We start from the raw sequence: 18,736 nt of genomic DNA, 5'->3' as shown, positions 1-18,736 counted from the left end.
TCCTCAGACTCCTTTCCCCTGAGCCTGCAGACTCATGACCCCTGTGAGAGACAGGACAGCTGATATTCCCTCCAGGTCTGGCCTCTGGCCTGCTGCAGCAATGAGACTGTCAGTCCCTCCACTCACTGGCCATATGAACTTGGACAAGTCCCTGAACCTCTCCGAGCCTCTGTCCCCTTATTTGTGAAATTGGAATAGGAAAAGCAACTATTCCCAGGCTCACTGGGATAATTAAGTTGAGCATGTGCACGTAACACAGTTAGAAAAGTGCCCGGCACAAAATAAGGGCTCAACAAGTGTTGACTATTATTACCTCAGATGTGCATGTCATATAATAATAATTCCTCACGTGTGTTTCGCACTATATAATAATGATTTCTGGTTTATGAAGCCCTTTCTCAGCAGGTACCTCAGTTTACGACCCCTCAGCCCTGCATGGGAGGTGGTATTTGCTTTCCCTTTTACAACGAGGGGAGGTGACACGATGGGCCAAAGCCATCCCGCCGATTACAGCCCTTGGTCCATTTCTTCTGAGTGGGTCCAGTCTCCCCATCTGACCAGGAGCTCTTAGAACGTTCCCCCAACCCCACAGCATGCATCAGGTCCAGACACAACCCATCTATGCTTCCCTGCAGCTCACAAAGGCCACCCCAGCTCTCCCCTGCTGCTCCCAGCCACACCCAGGAGAAGCGCCACTGGTGTGTGTGTGTGTGGCACAGAGCAGGCACTTTATAAATCATTGAATGGATGGATGCAAGAGGAAGTGTCAGAAATTTTAAAGTCATGGTTAAAAAATGACTTTTTAGAAGACACACACCAAAGAGTCTAGGAAACAATTAAAATAGATTTCTATCTATATATACACCTAGGAGTGGAATTGCTGAGTCATATGATAGTTCTATGGAACCACCAAACAGAACTTTGTGAATATAGTTGAATTGCACTCTTAAAAAATTATGTAAATGGTTAACGTTGATGTTATGTGTCTTTTACAACAGTGAAAAAATAGATGCGCTTATACTTTAGAAAGCTGATGTCATTTTGTGAATTTAGTAACACGAATTTGTATTTTTATAACTTGGTAAATATGTTTATTAGGTTTGGCATATTGGGGGGCTGGGGATGTACAGAGCTGTCCCCAGAGCCATTCCTATTTCCCTGGGGGTGACCGCTGAAGTGACTTTTCCAGCCACCCCTCCGTTACGCGTCACCTACTTGCTTCATCTGAATCATAGCTGTTGGCTTCCTCCTCCTCCTCCTCCTCCGCTGGGCGTGGGGGCTGGTGGGCTGGGACCACGGCCGGCTGGGGAGCAGCAGCAGACGCTTGGGAATAGGGTGGGTGGCCCGCTCGGTCCTCCCTGGCTCCAACTGCCGAATAGCCCCCAACTCCCCCCACTCTCTCCTCTCGCGGTGGGGCGGTGGCCCCTGTACAGGCGGGGTCACTCAGAGCCACCTCTGCAGGGGAGATGGGGAGAGGGTGGGAAAGAGGCAGCTGAGTCCCTGTGTCATAACGACAGCAGTGACAAATGCTGCAGCATTACCACGAGTGATGGGCACCTACTGTGTACCAGGTGCTGGGCGAGCTTTGTGCCAGAATCACCCACTGCCCTGCAATGGGGGACTGCCACTTCCAGTGGACAGGGGGGCCACATCATGCCGTTCACCGGTTCTCAGAATGTTGCCTTTGTCAAAGCCACCCAAGGAAGGCTTGCAAAAATGCAGGTTCCCAGGCTCCATCTAGAATCTGCAGGCCCTGTGGTGGGGCCTTGGAATCTATGTTTTATAACAAGTTCCATGAGCAAAACAGACCTCACTGAGAGCCCTCACTGGTATGGGCTCTGAAGCCAGACAGCCTGGATTTGAATCTCAGCTGGAGCAAGATTACTTATCTCTGGGCCTCAGTTTTCTCACCTGTAAGATGGGAATTTTAAGACCTGAAGGTGCTCAAATAGTATTAGCTATCATTTAAAAAATTTTCTAGTATGTGCACAGCACTTAGCACAGTAGCTGGTGCATTAGAAAGCAATGAATCTGTTGTAGTGATTGGTGCTGCTGCATATATATCATGTGTAATAATCACTGTCACTCGGCGTGGTCTTCATACATTGCAGGCCACGTGCTAAGGTGTTCCATGTATTGGTTTTACTTAATCCTCCCAGCAACTCTGTGAGGTAGGTCCTTGGATTATTCTCCTTTTAGAGATAAGGAAACTGAGGCTCTGGGAAGTTAAGTGACTTGCCCAGGGTCACAGAGCTGGGAAGTAAAGAAGCAGTGATTTGAATGCAGGCAGCTTATACTCTTAATCACTGTATGTATTGTCATTTTCTATCTATCTAATCTTAGTACAGACTCTCTAGAGTTTTAGAATTAGGGAATTCCCTTAGAGCTCATCAGATAGGTCTCAGGATGCAGAATGGGCCAATGTCTGGCAGCCCCTGCTCTCTCTCTCTCTCTCAGTCAGTGGAAGAGGTGGTCACCTGCGCAGGCACAGAAAGAGGCAAACACTTGCCTGGTCTCTGATCTGAAAAACGTCCTGCTGGCCCGGGACTGGGTCTGCTGCCTCCTGGGGGTCCTGAGTGGGGCAAAGAGAGAAAGAAGTTTGGAATAGAGAAGGCGGCATCATTTGGGTATTTGCCCTGAGGACCCCTCGTTTCACAGGTGTGGACACAGGCCCAGGGGCAGCAGGTGATGTGCAGAGGTACCCAGGGTTGCAGGAACAGTCCCATTGGGGGATTCTGGTGTTGGAAAGCCCTGGCTTCAAGCCCAAATCCTTCCATTCTGGGCCTCAGCTTCCTCCTCTGTGAAGTGGGGATGAGCAGGTATTACCTGCTCTTCATGTTTTGTTGGCTGTTATGAGGTCGACAAACAAATGGAGCAAGAATCGCTTGCAAGGTAACGGGCAAGTCCAGGCTTTGAGTCCACCATTATTACGGGGTCATTACTGGTCCAGAGGATTCTATATAACTACATTTCCGAAGCTTGGGATGTGGGGGAGAGCCACAGGGATGGGGCATGAAATAACATCCAATGACAGAGTGAGAAAGTCATTCTGGGTTCCCATTGCCTTTCCATACTGATCCCGTCATGGGAAAAGTCTCATCTAGGTGCTACTTTAACACTTCTCTAACCTTTGTAAATGTCCCTTTTGAGCAAAAGAGGACAGGCCTCAGGCTCCGAACCTTCAGCAGGCCAGAGTACTGAGAATGTCATTGCACCTGCAATGTATTTTCAGTACATTAATTTTTATAACAGCCCCCCACAATAGGTTGAATGGTGTTCTCCAAAAAAATGTTCAAGTCCTAACCCCCAGTCCCTGTGAATGTGAATATTTGATCATCTTTGCAGGTGATCAAGTTAAGATGATGTCATTAGGGTGAGCCCTAATCCAATATGACTATGCCCTTATAAAGAGGGGAAATTTGGACACACAGGGACCCATGCATAGAAGGAAGATGATGTGAAGACACATCCACAAGCCAAGGAATGCCCGAGGCCCCCAGAAGCAAGAGGAGAGGCTGGGACAGGAAGGAAGGAACCAACCCTGGCTACACCTTGATTTTGGACTTCTGGCTTCTAGAACTGTGGGACAATACATTTCTGTTATTTTAAGCCACCCAGTTTGTGATATTTGTTATGGCTGCCCTAGCAAACTAATATACTCTCTTTTTCTGGTATGGAATACTGGTTTCCCACTTATGCCATTATTACAGGTTTCTTTTAAAATAACAGATTTTAACTGCACCAATTAGGAATTATTTCCATTGTTTTACACAAGCCATATATGTTCAGATTTTCTCACATTACTAATCTCTTTGCCCACCATTTCTTCCTGAATCTCACATATCTGTCTGAAAACCTTTGCCTTTTCCTTAAAGTCTGAAGTCCTTAAAATTTCCTTGAAAGAGTTTATGATAACTTCTCTCAATTATGTTCTTAAAGGAGGTCAATTTGAAGAAAACATTAAGGAAATAAGAGGGCAGATCATAGGTGCATGTGGTAAAAATTGTGAAATTGGAGTGATGACGTCAGAAGGTGGGAAACAGTGAGGGATGAAGTACTGTCACTTCTTGCATTTAGGTAGATATGATGCTACCCTTCCTCCCACCCCCACCAGCTTCCCAGCCTAGAGTATTATTCATTCTAAAGGTCTTCGAAGAGTTTAGGGTTTGGTGGTGGCTGCAGCTTTGCAGAAAGCCCAGCGGGTTCCGCAAGCAAGGGTGGGAGGTATTGGGGTCACAGCTGAGTGACAGCCTGGGCGGGTGGGTGGGTGGCACGTACCTGGCTGCCCAGGCTGGGGGGGCGCTGGACTCTGTATCAAAGCCGGGGTGGGTCTAGAGGCCTGCACTGAGTTGGCCCGTCTCAAACCTGCAGGGGAAAGGAAAGAGCCTGTCATATCGCACACACACACACTCACACACAGTCAAAGCAGGAAGAAGCCTGGGACCAGTCAGCCGGCATGAGGCATGGTCCTCTGGGTGTGAACTGGATGCAGCCCCCTGACACTTCCAGCTCTTTCAGACCCTCTTCTCCTCCCCTCCGTGTGTTCTCTCTTTCCAATACTCAGATGCCCCTGGGCAACTCACTGCAACAACATGGATGTTGAAAAGCTCAGGTTCTGTGACGTTGCTTCCGACATCTGTGACCTTGCACAAATGACCTATCCTCTTTGGGCCTCAGTCTCCTCATCCATCAAATGGGGATAACAGTACTTACCTCATAAGGTTGTGGTGGAGACACAATAATACAATACATGTAAAATGCTCAGAACAGTGCCTGGCATGTAGTAAACACTCAACATCTGGCAGATGTTGATATTACTTTATAATTATTGAAAGACTGTTCTTATCTTCGCATGGACCTAGCTTTGCATCCCAGATTTTTCTTTTATAAGCTGTGTGTCTTTGGGCTGGTCACTTATCCTCTCTGAACTGCAGATGCTTCATGGAGGCAACAACTCTACCCACTTGATTAACATTTTTATAAGAACTTATTTCATCTCTACACCCTTTGAGGTGAGTGCTTTATTAGCTCCATTTTACAAACGGGGAAACTGTGGCACAGAGGGGTTAAGGAGCTCACCTAACGTCTCTTGGCTGGTTAGTAGCCGAGCCAGGGTTTGAACTCAGGCATTTGGTCTCCAGAGTCTACCTGAGACTATTAGATGCTACTGCCTCCTGCAGAGCTGCTGGGGGATCAAATGGGGATGATATACACAGCAGTTCCTGGTACTGAGAAAGTATGACATTCCTAGAAGAATACCCTGTCTTCTCTCACCTCACTGGGCTAGATCCCACCTTTCCTGAATCCAAATATTTTTCACTGGAGAGATGCTTGAATGATCATGACAGAAAGTGCTTTGCCACCTCTGGCTGGGGCTTACAAATTCTTGTCCCAGGGTCCTGCATTAGCACTTCCATTTGCTTGTTCATTTGGGTCCTTGTTCATCCATCCATCCATCCATCCATCCATCCATCCATCCATCCATCCATCCACTCACTCACTCACTCATTCACTCACTCACTCATTCAACAAGTGTTCATTGAATGCCTACCGAGCGCCAATGAATAAATGAAAAAACCCACTGTTCTCCCCATTCCTTTTGATTCTCCTCATCCAGGAAGCCTGTCTGGATTTGCCCATCTCTCTCACCTGCTGAGCCCCGGCTGGGGTCACCAGCAGCTCCGCCGTGGCTCTGGTCCCAGCTCTCTGAGTCCCGGCTAGATGAGCTCATTCGTGCCTCGGAGGCCCTGCGCACAGGAGGCCCATAGCTTCCTTGCCCAGGAGCAGAGGCCAGGTCAGGGCCTGAAAGGAAAAGCATGAATTGAAGGGAGAAAAGGCAATGGAGGAATGGGGAAAAGGACTCCTGTCTCAAAAGCAGAAGACAGAGTCGGCAGAACCCACCTGTCTTCTGACCTGGGCCCCTCCTGTCATCAGAGTCACCTGGAGAGAGAGAAAACTGATGAGAAGTATGTATTGGGTTGGCCAAAATGTTCACCTGGGTTTTTCTGTAACATCCTATGGAAAAACCCAAATGAACTATTTGGCAAATCCCCAATATTTGATGTCTTCTGGAGAGTTGACACTTAAGGAGCTCACAAAAGGGCCCATCCACCATTCCCAAGAACTTTAAAAAAAAAATTAAAACTTTCTTTTCCCAACTTCCCCTTTGATATAGAGCCTATCTACAAATTTTACATTATTTCCATTGCAAACAAATTGGGATCATGGGCTACGTACTGTTTCTAGAATGTGCTTTGTTCACTTAATTTGAATTTCCCCAGAACTCACCAAGCATGCTCCAACCTCAAACCCTTTGCACACGGTATTTCCGAAGATTCTATGAGCCCTCTTTATCACCTTGGTCAGGTTTCTCCCCAGATATCATCTCTCAGACAGCCCTTCTCTGGCCATTCTGTCCAACATGAAGCCTCTATCCCCTCTACCTGTTTCATTTTTCTTCCTGGCACTTATCACTACCTGATATTATGTTGTATTTGCATTTGCTGTTTGTTGAGCATCTGTTTCCCCCACTAGAATTTTAATTGCATGAGAGCATGGATCTTATCTGTTCCATTCACTGATTCCCTGGGGCACAGAACAGAGCCTGGAACTCACTAGGTGTTCCGTAACTGTTCATGAAGAGAATATTGAAAGCTCGTATCATGGGTATAATTCCAAATCTACAATATACATTTACATCATTCAATTTTTAAAAAATATTTATTTACTTTATTTATTTTCTTTATTATTTTTTTTTGGCTGCATCAGGTCTTAGTTGCAGTACACGGGATCTTTCGTTGCAGCACGCGGGCTTCTCTCTAGTTGCGACATGTTTTCTCTCTCTAGTTGTGGCGCGCAGTCTCCAGGGCACATGGGCTCTGTAGTTTGCGGCACACGGGTTCTCTCATTGAGGCACACAGGCTCAGTAGTTGTGGTGCACAGGCTTAGTTGCCCCATGGCATGTGGGATCTTAGTTCCCCTACTGGGGATCGAACCTGCGTTCCCTGCATTGGAAGGTGGATTCTTTACCACTGGACCACTAGGGAAGTCCCTATAGCATTCAGTTTTAAAAGATGCTTAATACACCATGGTGTGGATATACCATAATCTATTCAACAATTACCCCGTTAATGAACGCTTAGTTTTTTTCAGTATTTTTGCTACCATAAACAACGATGCAATAAATACGATTATACATATGTCTTTTACATGGGTACTTTTCTTGCTGTTAAATATATTCCCAGAGGGGGACTGTTGGATCAAATAGTATATACACTTCAAATTTTAATAACCTCTGCCATATTACTTTTGAAGAGGCTGGGGGTGACTTATAGTCTTACCAACAGTTTATACCATCATTTCTCCACATATTCACCAGCACTAGATGTTATTGCCAACAATTGTTTAGGAGTTGCTATGCAATGCAGGTGATGTTACTTCTTTCCAATGAGGTGAATATTTTCAGAGTCATTTGTTTTGACTAGAGTTTATATAATAAGCTAATTCATACCATTTATGTGTGTAAGTGTACATGTCTGTGTATAGGTGATTAATATTATGTACTATTGGCCAACATTTACTAAGTGCTGCACTCTGCAAAGTACTGTACATGTACAGGCATACCTTGGAGATATTGTAGGTTCAGTTCCAAACCACTGCCATAAAGCGAATATCACAAAAAAAGTGAGTCACGTGAATTTTTTCCCACTGCGTATAAAAGTTATGTTTACCCTATACTGTAGTCTATTAAGTGTGAAACAGCATTATGTCTTAAAAATGCACATACCTTAATTTAAAATATTTTATTGTGAAAAAAAAGCCAAAACAATTACAATAGTAACATTGAAGATCACCGATCACAGATCACCCTAACAAATATAATAATAATGAAAAAGTTCGAAATACTGTGAGAATTACCAAAACGTGACACAGAGAGACAAAGCGAGCAGGAAAAATGGCACCGGCAGACTTGCTTGATGCAGGGCTGCCACAAACCTTCAGTGTATAAAAACTGGCAGTGACTATGAAGTGCAATAAAGCGAAGTGTAATAAAATGAGGTATGCCTGTAGCATCTCATTTAATCTTCAAAATAACCCAGTGAGTTATTAATCTCATTTTATAGATGAGGAAAGAGTTTTAGAGAGGTTAGGTCACTCATCCAAGCTCACATGACTTGTAAATGGCAGAGCTGGAATTCAAACTCAGGTCTTCCTGGGCTCCCATGTTCAAGGTCTTGACAGTAAAGCTACGCAGTCTTCTCAGCCTAGAGGGAGTAATGTTTAACCAGGAAGAAAGATGTTCTAGAGGTGGAAACGTGGGGCTTCTCAGGGATGCAGTATAGGTTGACAATTTGATGAGTCTCTGCAAGGAGCAGAAACTGCTGATGGCTTGCCAGGATGAAAGTATTTGTTGAGTGCCTTTTGACTGCCAGACACTGTAGCGGGCACCTTGAGAAGTTATAGTTGGACACTTCAATTTTTGAGACCTTCAACTATAACCTTCCTTTTAGAAGCACTGACTGTGCTCAACTCTAGAACTGTCATTCAGACCAGATTTTATCACTTAGCTAATTGAAAGTATTGCAAGGGCTTTATCTGGTCAGTCTTAGTGGCCTTAATATATTAAAATGTGTTTTCATTGGGGTCATATTTTTTCTTTTTATTGCTTTGTCTCTCCCTTTTTTACCATCATTTTAATAATTAATAATAATACTTAGATAATAGTGGTAATGTCCAGAGTAGTGGTAATTTTCTTTTACTAATTTCCTTGCTATTCATCTTTCATTTTTAATGAAAATGGAGCAAAGAAGGCCTTCCCAGCAAGCCCCCTTTCCCCCGCCCCCCAGACTCCAGCGTGTATTTTGATGTTGGGAGTCTTTCTCAGTTCCTAATTTTGATTTCCACCTCTGTTATACCTCTCAATACTCCATCAGGGATGACAACAAAGTCTTTTGGCAGCCTGGCATTGCTGGAGAGTTCCCTGAACTATCTTTTTGATAAAGGTTTGTGATGAGCTGTGAAGGAGACACAGGGGACCTAGACCCAAGCCCAGAGGCTGGCTGCCCACCAACTGGGTAGAAACACAAACATGATGTCAGGGCACCCTTCAGGTAGACCAGTTAGCCAAGACCCGTCCTTGGTTCTGAAAGGAGAAGCTATATTTTCCTACCTCGAGTTGGAGCCCGGGCAGGGTGTTTGGGCTCAGGGGTGGGCTGCTCAGGGGCAGCGGGCTCACTGGCTGGCTGCTGGGGCTTGGTCTTCTTTATGGGCATAGGCTGTGGGAGGACCTGTTTGGGGAAGCCCTTGAAGAACCATGCTCCAGAGCGCTTCCACACCTGGGGGAGGAGAGGTAGAACATGAAGACACAACAGCCAAGCCCTATCGCTCCTGCCTTCACGAGAGCCAATTTTTCACTTTTCTCCCTGCTCACAGAGCACTGACACAATAGGCAGTGCATTTTCTCACCAGTACACAGCTTTCACGAATCTTATTTGATTCACACAATATCCCTGAACACTCAATAGAGAATAACCAATCTCTTGATGGAAACAGTTGAATATCAGAAAGGTTATGAACAGGTATAAGGTTACACAGCCAGAGAGTGGACGGACACCAAGTCTCCCACCTCTTAAATGTGCTGTGCTCCCTACTACACTGGCTGCTGTAAAGACGATGATCCACGTACACCCTCCCCAAGACCTCTGGCCTTCTTCCCTGCCTTGTGGATTAGCGTTCCACCTGGGGCAGTGTGTTGGACATCTTCTGTTGCCCCTTCAGATTGGTTCTACATCTTTTTTCACCCTGCTCTGTGCCCCAGGAAGCTGACCAGTAAGGACTACAGTAACTGGAATTTCTTGATCTCTACCTTCCAGGTGGATCTGGTCAAGGAGAGCATCAGTGGGGGATCGGCAGAAAGAAGATAGTGAGGTCAGGGTACTGAGTCCCTTGGCTCCCACCTTGCTAGGCAGGCAGTGGCTATATTCCTGCTGGTTGATACCCAGTGTCCAGTCTGGTAACTGCTCCCTCCTCCACTCCTTCAGTCTCAGGAGTGGTATCAGCAACCCTGCTATTGCTGGTGCTGCGAGCTTCACCACGCCTCGCTGATCTTCCTTATCCAAGCCCAGACCCTTGCAAACAGCACCTTTATCAAAGCTTCCTTGATAATCCTGATGGACTGTGCCATCTGTTCTCCCAGAACCCTGACTGATATTGAGGGAAATATGGTCCTTGCAACAGTCTCCAAGACAGGAATCTGCAGCAGAAGATGAGTGATGAAGAAATTGGGAAAAGGTGAAGGGAGTTAATTGGGACAAAGTGGGTAATAAAAAGCAAGCCTAGGCAAGAGAAAGATTCCATGAGAGAAAAAAACAGAGATAGAGTGAAGACAGTGCAGAGGAAGAAGTGTGAAGGGTGAGAGGCAAAGAGAGAAAGAAGAAAAGGCAGAGGAGATAAGGATGAAAGGGAAAAAAGAGCTCTGAGGAGGAGAGTACAGACGGCCCTCGACTTACAATGGTTTTCTTATGATATTTTTGAATTTACAGTGTTGCAAAATCGATATGCATTCAATAAAAACGATACTTCAAATTTTGATTTTTTTTTTTTTTTTTTTCCACACAATGCAGTATGCAGGATCTTAGTTCCCTGACCAGGGATCGAACCCACGCCCCCTGCAGTGGAAGCTCGGAGTCCTAACCACTGGACTGCCATGGAAGTCCTTTTCGAATTTTGAATTTTGATCTTTTCCTGGGCTAGCAATACTCGATCGGATACTGTCTCGTGATGTTGACCAGGGGCAGGGAGCCACAGCTCCCAGTCAGCCACACGATCACGATGGGAAACAGCTGTACACTGACGATGATTCTGTACCCATGCAGCTATTCTTTTTGTGTGTGTGTGCGGTATGCGGGCCTCTCACTGTTGTGGCTTCTCCCGTTGCAGAGCACAGGCTCCGGACGCGCAGGCTCAGTGGCCATGGCTCACGGGCCCAGCCGCTCTGCGGCATGTGGGATCTTCCCGGACCGGGGCACGAACCCGTGTCCCCTGCATCGGCAGGCAGACTCTCAACCACTGTGCCACCAGCGAAGCCCCTCTTTTTTTTTTTTTAACCTTCAGTACAGTATTCAATAAATTACAGGAGATACTCAACACTTATTATAAAATGGGCTTTGTCTTAGATGATTTTGCCCAGCTGTCGGCTAATGTAAATGCCCTGGGCATATTTAAGGTAGGCTAGGCTATGACGTTTACTAGATTAGGTGTATTAAATGCATTTTCCACGTAACGATGGGTTTATTGGGACGCAACCCCATTGTAAGTTGAGGAAGATCTGTACAGGGAAAGAAAAGAAAATGAGGGAAAGTGTGAGACAAGAAGTGAAGTAGAGGGAAAGAGAAGGTGGCAGTAGGGGAAGACCCAGAAGATGAGAAATGGGGAGTAGGGAATAATGGATGTCAGAGGGCAATGAATAAGAGAGCAGGAAGGGAGAGAAGGAAAAGTCACAGAAGCGAGAGGTGAGAAAAGAAATTCATTCAAATACTGTGTCCTGCCAGTGTTCACAGCTGAGCTGGTTCCTTTTATACCAATCCCTTAAGACATGTGCCTGAACAGGTTCCCCAGCCCCCCAACTGCCACCTTACTCCCCTGGTTATAGCAAGGAAGGGGGAACCGTACAAAGGAGGGAGGATGCTCCAGGAGCTGAATGGGACCAATCCACTCACCTCTCTCTGCTCGATGCAGATTTTGCAGAGCCACACAGGGTGTGGGCGGCTGTTGAAGGTCTCCACCCCACACTTGGTGCAGACATTCTGGGGACAAAACATAGCCCAGTGCACACTCAGATATGCCAGGCTTGGAGCTGCTGGTGATCAGGAGAAGTGGCTGGCAATGGTGGCAATGAAGCCCTATTCTCCCTTGATGGACATAAAGCAATAGAACTCTCCTTTCCTCACGTCCCTTCCATGACCAAGGCCAGTTAGAATAAAGTTCCAATCTGAGTCTTGATTTTTGATAACAAGAACTGGAGTCATTCCCAAGCACGGGATGAAGGGATTCTCCAAGAGTCCCTGTGGGGTTGGAGTTTTCAACATCCATACAAGGGAGATCACTGACATGATTTTTTAATCATGAGAGACTGTATATCCATTTTATTACTTTATTTCTTCTTTCCTTCCCAAATGAATCTGAGACACCCTAGACTATGACTACAGGTTCAACTCCTTATGGAGAAAGACGTTATCTGAGTAAATGCCATGACTATATGATGGAACATTATACTTTTGGCTGAGTTTTCTGGAAGTCAAAACAAATAGGTCACAAAATTCTCACTATCTAGTCAACTACAGAAGGCAAGTTTTTTGGAGTAGATAACCTTTCCCCAATATTCCATTCTAAATGCTAAATGGGACCCCAAGTAGGAGATGCCAAGTGACATTATGGATATCTCCAGCTGGGTCACTCCCCTGAACTCCTTTCCTGGGAATCAGACAGACCCAAGGACAGTTGTATTTCTGTCCTGGAATTGTCAAGTTCTAACAGCTTGAGGAGAGGGTGCAGGGTGGAGAGAGCACAGGGAGACTCCCCTTCAAAAGTGAATGCTTAAGAAGACCAAAGTCTAACTTGGCCTAACTTGGCTAGAGAGGGGCTTTCTAAGTGGCTTGAACTGTACCCCAGGGTAGAGAATGCTGGGTAGGGCTTCCATGTACACGTGTCTTCCATGTAGACACAAGCCCAGCACGCTTTTTTTTTTTGGCCACACTGTGCAGCATGCGGGATCTTAGTTCCCCAACCAGGGATTGAACCCGTGTCCCCTGCAGTGGAAGCGTGGAGTCTTAACCACTGGACCGCCAGGGAATTCCCCCAGCATGCTCTTTAGCCTGACCTATAACTTGCTAAGCCACAACCAGGATACTTGCAGGCTCAACCATAGTTCATGTCCTACTTCAGTCTCCCAAGTTCATCCTGGATGGAGCTAAGCTCCAAGGAGACAGAAGGGTCAGAGTGACTTCTAGGGGAGGAACCAGGATCAGGGTTACCTCGGAATACAGCTGGGCACGGGAGCATCCCAGAAGGAATCATATTCTGGCAACTACCTTTCCCGATCCAAGCTCCATCCCCAAGACCCAAGGCCCCCAAAGGCTGGAGCCCAGGCCTAGCCCCTATGCATGTGATGAGCGGGGAAGCAGGGAAGGGGAGGGCGATGGTACCTTCTTACAGTCCTCACACACTACACAGGCAGAGCCCAGCATCCCCAGCTGTTCTCCACACAGTATGCAGCAGTTCACCCCGTCCCCAGCCACGTTCTTCCTCATGTTCTCCAGACGGTCCACCAGGCGCCTGGAAGCAGAGTCAGGGTTATACGGACCTCAAAGGACCAGGGACCACCAGCTTCTCCCTCATTATCTGGCTGATGGTCTTAACCTTCTTTGAGTCACAGACTCTTGAGTATCTGATAATGACTACTGGACCCCTCCCCAGAAAAAGGCACATACATTCTGATATATTTTCAGAACATCACGGAACCCCTCCGACATCCCCAAAGCCCATCTATTCTACCAACTTCAGATTAAGAACCTTATCTAGTCTTTTCTCATGTCACCTCCTCCAGAAACTGTCTTCGGAGGCCCAGATCTGTTTATCTAATGGTCTGTATGACGTCTTCACTTGGGTCTCAAACTTGTGCTTTCAACTGAACTCTTCATCCTGGCTGCTCTTCATCCTCATCCCCAGCAAACCTGCTCCCATTCTCAGGAAATGGCACCACTATCTGCTAACTTGCTTGAACCAGAAACCTACAGGGTCTTCCTGAGCCCCTCCTCCCAGACATTCAATGACCCAACCAAATCCTATCATGTCTAACGCTCTAACACTTCTGGAATCCACCCATTTCTCTCCGTCTTCACCTCAACCAAGCCACTGACATCTCTCCCCTGGATGACTAACCCCTGAGTCTCCATGCTTTCTTCATTCATGCCTTCTACCGTCTGTTCTCCCCATCACAGCCTTGGTGATATTCCTAAAACATAAATCTGATCATGGCACTCCCACTTCCCTTTAAAACCTTTAGTTGGTTCTCATTCCATGAGGTTTCCATGACCTTACGTGGTCTGGCCCCAGATGAAACCCCAAACCTCTTCGCCCTCTTGGTCTTGCTTAAATGTTCTAGCTCAGTGGTTCACTAAGTGTGATGACCAGACCATCAGCATCAGTGTCACCTGGGAACTTGTTAGAAATGCAAATTCTTGGGCCCCATTCCACAACAACCCTAATCAGAGACTCCGGGAGTGGGGCAGCAATCTGTTTAAACAAGCCTTCCAGGGGATTTTGACAAAAGTTTAAGAACCACTGCTCTGGTTACACTGGCCTTCTTTGAGTTCTAGTTCTCCTAATTGCCTCAGCACTTTTGCACATTCTGGTCCTTGTGCCTGGAACGCAGCACTCCCTCATTACACATATTTGTGATCTCCCTCTCTCTCACACACACACACACAGACACACACACTTTTCCTGCCTAGATTCTCCTTATCCTTCATATTCTGGTTAAAATATCACCTCCTCTTAGAAGCCTTCTCCAACCATCCATTTTATTTACTTTTTTGGCAACCCTTCTGCATAGCACTTGTCACATTTGTAAGTAATTGTGGAATTGTCTACATTAAGTAATTAGTTAATTGTGAGTCCATACCTGGCTGCCTTCCTAGACTCTGAGCTCCCCTGGGCTGGGGATCTTGTCTGTCCTGTTCCCTGCTGCGTCCTCAGGAACAGAACGGTACCTGGGGTCCACAGTGAGTGCTCATACATGATGGTCGAACCAATGAATGAATGAACAAATGAATGAATGAAGGCAGGCCACTTCCCAAATTTGTCTCCAGCAAAAGTAAGCTGAGTTGAATGTCAAGTGACACACAATAGCAGCTTATACTTACATAGTGTTTATTATGGGCCTGGCATGGTATGAAGTGCTTTGGCACCCAACCCTAAGAGACAGGCACTATTAAGAAGCCATTTTACAACTAAGGCAAGTGAGGCACAAGGAAGTTAAATTACTTGTCCAAGGTCACAAAGCTAGGAAGTAACAGAGCTAAAACTGGAAGCCAGGTATCATGTGTATTACACTGGCACTTCTCAAACTTAATGTGCACACAAGTCACACTGGCATCTTGTTAAAACAGATTCTGAAGCATCATGTCTGGGGTGAGGCCTGAGGTGCTACATTCCTAGAAAACTCCCAAGTGATTCCACACGATGGCCCAAGGGCACACTCTGAATAGCAAGGCTACACATAATGACTACACCTGTGGGGGCATCCTCCTTCGATCTCAGGTGGGTTGTTTTTGACCCGTCCCACCAGCCTCAAGTCACCTCTTTGCTTTTTCCTCAAACAGAACCTTATTGTTCCTGTTCCAGCCACAGCCAGTGGACCCAGATGGAGCCGGACCCTGCCCACCCCCTCCACGCACTGGCTCTCAGCTGTGGACATCAGCTGTGGGTATCACAGGCTCCAGAAAGTCCCTGGCAGACCTGCTGGCCACCACCTGATGCTGACTCTCCCCACAGGTCCTCCTCGCTCCTGCCATCCCCTCAAAGCATGCTACTCGCTGTGTTATAAACAGCAGCTTCTCCCTCTGTGTTCCATTCAACAGAGGAGCCCAAAGCAGCCTGTAGGCTCTAGCGCCTGCTGTGACCCAGATTGGACAGAGCTGCTTTGAGAGGCAGGATGTGCAGAACCAAAGGCAGCACGCTCTTCTCTTCCTCCTCCTCCTCTTCCTCTACCCCAACCCTCCCCACATTTTCCCTAGAAATTGCTTTTATAGGATGATGGGAGGCAGCACAAACCAGGAGCGCCCAGTCCTCAGTCTCAGAACACCAGCAGCCAGTGTCTGCTGAGCAATTTCAATGTGCCAGGCACAGAGATAAGCACTCCACATGGATTTTCTTAATGAATCCTTCCAGCAGCACTATAAGCTAAAGACTATTCTTGTCCCCATTTTCCAAATGAGAAAAGTGAAGCACAGAGAGGTTAAGTGAGGTATCCAAGTCACACAGCGGGGAGGTGGAGAGAGCCTGGGCTCAGACCCAGGCAGTCTGGCTCTCGAGTGCCTGTTCTTCTTCTTCTTTTAAAAGAATTAATTTTTATTGGAATATAGTTGTTTTACAATGTTGTGTTAGTTTCTACTGTACAGCAAAATGAATCAGCTATAGTTCCTGTTCTTAATCAGACCTCACTGCCACTACTGCCAAGCAGAGCCATGGGGACCTTCTTGAACAGTCCAACCTCCACCCTGCTCAATTCCCCTGCTTTGCCCATACCAAGGGACCCTCCATCATTGGTAGGAACCAAGTTGCACACGTGCAGTCACCCCAGCTGCTTCTATCTCACCTGCCTCTGACTTCTCAGAGGTCGGGACAAGACACCCAACAGCTGTGCCATCATCTTGTTCCCCTAAAGAATCCTCAACATAGGGTTGAGAAATCTGGATTTTAGCCCTGAATTTTGCCTCTCTGGGCCTCAGTTTCCTCATCTGTAAAAGGGAAGGTGTTGGGCTAAATTGGTGGTTGTCAAATTGTGCTTTATGGCGCCCCAGGGGTTCTTCAGAGACCATTTTGGGGCCACCCACTATAGAGGTATGGTGGGAGTGATTCTGAGGAACCAAAAAACCCCATTTCGTCCAGAGCATGTCTGCATTTATCTCTTTCATTTGTTTGAGTTGTTGAATTAGATTTCCTTTGGAAAGTTGGTTCCATTGTTTAAAGAAACAGTTTGAAGTCATCTGGAGCAGATGAATTTCAGGTTGCCTTTCAATGCCACAGAATTATGAGACAGTGAGGTAAGCTAACGGGGGCAGGGGATGGAAATTGCACAGTGATATGTATTTTCTTTTTCTTTCTTTTTTTGGCACACACCTTTGTTCTCACCTATTTTCTCCTTCATGGACTGACCTAGCCAGAAAGTGGTTAGATTTTGTTCTTCTCATTCTATCAATGGGGGTCCCAAGGCACAGAGTCACTTGGGTCACTCAGCCTGGGCTAGAATCTCATTCTCTGTGTCAGTGAACCACCTTTGCTTTCCTTGGAGTCCCCTCATGGCCTTCTGCCTCAAGTCAAGCTTTGCCCACCCAGCTCAGGAAGACAGCATGGGATAGATGACCCAATTATAAACTGCAGTGTACTTTGCTCAGGAAACCTACGAGGCTTACTTGTCTCCTCTTGGAAAATAAGGGTGTGGAGTCACCCACCTCTTGCAAACCCACACTCTAGCATCCCTACCAAGATGCCTGTTCCTTCCACCATTCGATCCTCAACTCCAAAAGCCCCCATTAACACGCATTGTACAGGGAGCGTCTCATTAGCTTCTATCAGTGGCAGCAAATGGCATGGAAAAACAACAGATTGAAGATCATTATTCACATCTCTCAACGTAGAGACCCTTGTTACTTGTGAATTCAGTCCAGACCAATAAAGAGAGAAGGAAGTGGAGTGGGGATGGGCAGACCTTCCTTCTCTGCTCAAAGATCAGGATGAGCGGGGGGTTCCTGGAGCCCGCCCTTTTGGACATCCTCTCTGCAGCCCCGAATACTAGGGCCTCAACAGGGAGGGCCCCAACAGCCAAGTAGCATAAACTTGGAAATAAAACTTTGCAGGAAGTTAAGTCCAAATTACGTCATGGCAGACCATGAGTCACAGATGGGTCTTTATACTGGTGATAAAACATTTCAGTTTCTTCACCCCATAAGGAATGTTTATTGTTACCAGTCTTGGCAGGAGAGACCTATGTGCATTACGAAAGATGCCGGCAACCCTCAACCCATGTTAATGACCCAGAAAGAATTTTTTTAAAATACCAATGCCTGGGGCCCCAGCTCTAAAACTTCTCAGCTATGGATCTGGTTACGCCCGGATACCAGCATTTCAGCATGCAGTCCTGTTGAGAGCCACGGCATGGGGGGATGTTTCCAAAATGTATGGTCCATCTAGATCACCTGGGGAGAGTGTTCAACATTCAGACAATGATTCTATGGGACTGGGGTGTGTCCACAGTGTGTGCATTTTGAAGTGACTCCCTATATGATCCTGATGCTGGTGAATTCCTGGCCACACTTTGAGAAATGCTTCAGTAAGGAAGGAAGCAGTGGGAGAAATCACATGAGAAAATCCTCTCCTTATTATGTTAAGTGGGGGAAAAAACCCCCAAACCCAGGATGTAGAATTGTGATCATGCTCATCTGAATATCTTCATGGTGTGCACTGGACAAAAAAAAATTAGAAAGGAAACACACTGAAATATTCACAGGGATTATCACCAGGTGGTGGGATTATGAATAATTTTAATTTCCTTCTATAAAGCTTCTGCTACCCCCTTTCCTAAAGCACCAATTACCTGGACTCCTCATACTTTCTTAACTTTCTACAAGAAACATGCGTTACGTTACATTAGACAATAAAGTGCATTTCTGAAGACAGAGAACATGTAAGCCAAGGGTTAAAAGTCATGGCTTTGAATCCTACCTCTTATCCAGTCAATGACCTTGAAAAGGCTTTGTTCTCTGCGTGCCCTCTTCCCAGACAATAATGTGAGGGGTTAGATGAGACGCACCTCAAGCTTCCTGCCATGGGCAACATTCAGGGATTCTCAGATGCTGAGGCTGAAACATCAAGATTTCCCCTTGTGTTTTGAAACTGAAGGACCTTCAATGACTAAGAGAAGACCTGTCTGCAATGGCAGGATACTTTTGTTTGCCTG

At 46.4% G+C, this 18,736-nt stretch overlaps 1 protein-coding gene across 4 annotated transcripts in view; it reads right to left on the bottom strand.

Annotated features, from left to right (window-relative positions):
• Positions 1 to 18,736, bottom strand: part of RPH3A (rabphilin 3A) — a gene marked incomplete at both ends in the record, with an annotated part of 61,246 nt that overhangs the window by 18,333 nt on the left and 24,177 nt on the right. For 2 of the 4 annotated variants that reach the window (XM_082852483.1, XM_082852485.1), the window contains 8 exons: positions 1,216 to 1,455; positions 2,510 to 2,572; positions 4,279 to 4,365; positions 5,650 to 5,802; positions 5,902 to 5,940; positions 9,170 to 9,335; positions 11,718 to 11,804; positions 13,203 to 13,332. In XM_082852483.1, coding sequence (XP_082708609.1) covers positions 1,216 to 1,455; positions 2,510 to 2,572; positions 4,279 to 4,365; positions 5,650 to 5,802; positions 5,902 to 5,940; positions 9,170 to 9,335; positions 11,718 to 11,804; positions 13,203 to 13,332 — 965 coding nt within the window. Of the gene's footprint in view, positions 1 to 1,215; positions 1,456 to 2,509; positions 2,573 to 4,278; positions 4,387 to 5,649; positions 5,803 to 5,901; positions 5,941 to 9,169; positions 9,336 to 11,717; positions 11,805 to 13,202; positions 13,333 to 18,736 lie in introns of all 4 variants that reach the window. The other 2 variants (XM_082852484.1, XM_082852486.1) reach the window with 1 other exon arrangement.

This window comes from Leucopleurus acutus, assembly GCF_964270905.1.
Source record: "Leucopleurus acutus genome assembly, chromosome: 13".
NCBI classification, from domain to species: Eukaryota; Metazoa; Chordata; class Mammalia; order Artiodactyla; family Delphinidae; genus Leucopleurus; species Leucopleurus acutus.
The sequence above is the reverse complement of the archived record's forward strand: the minus strand, read 5'-3'. Positions and strand labels throughout refer to the sequence as shown.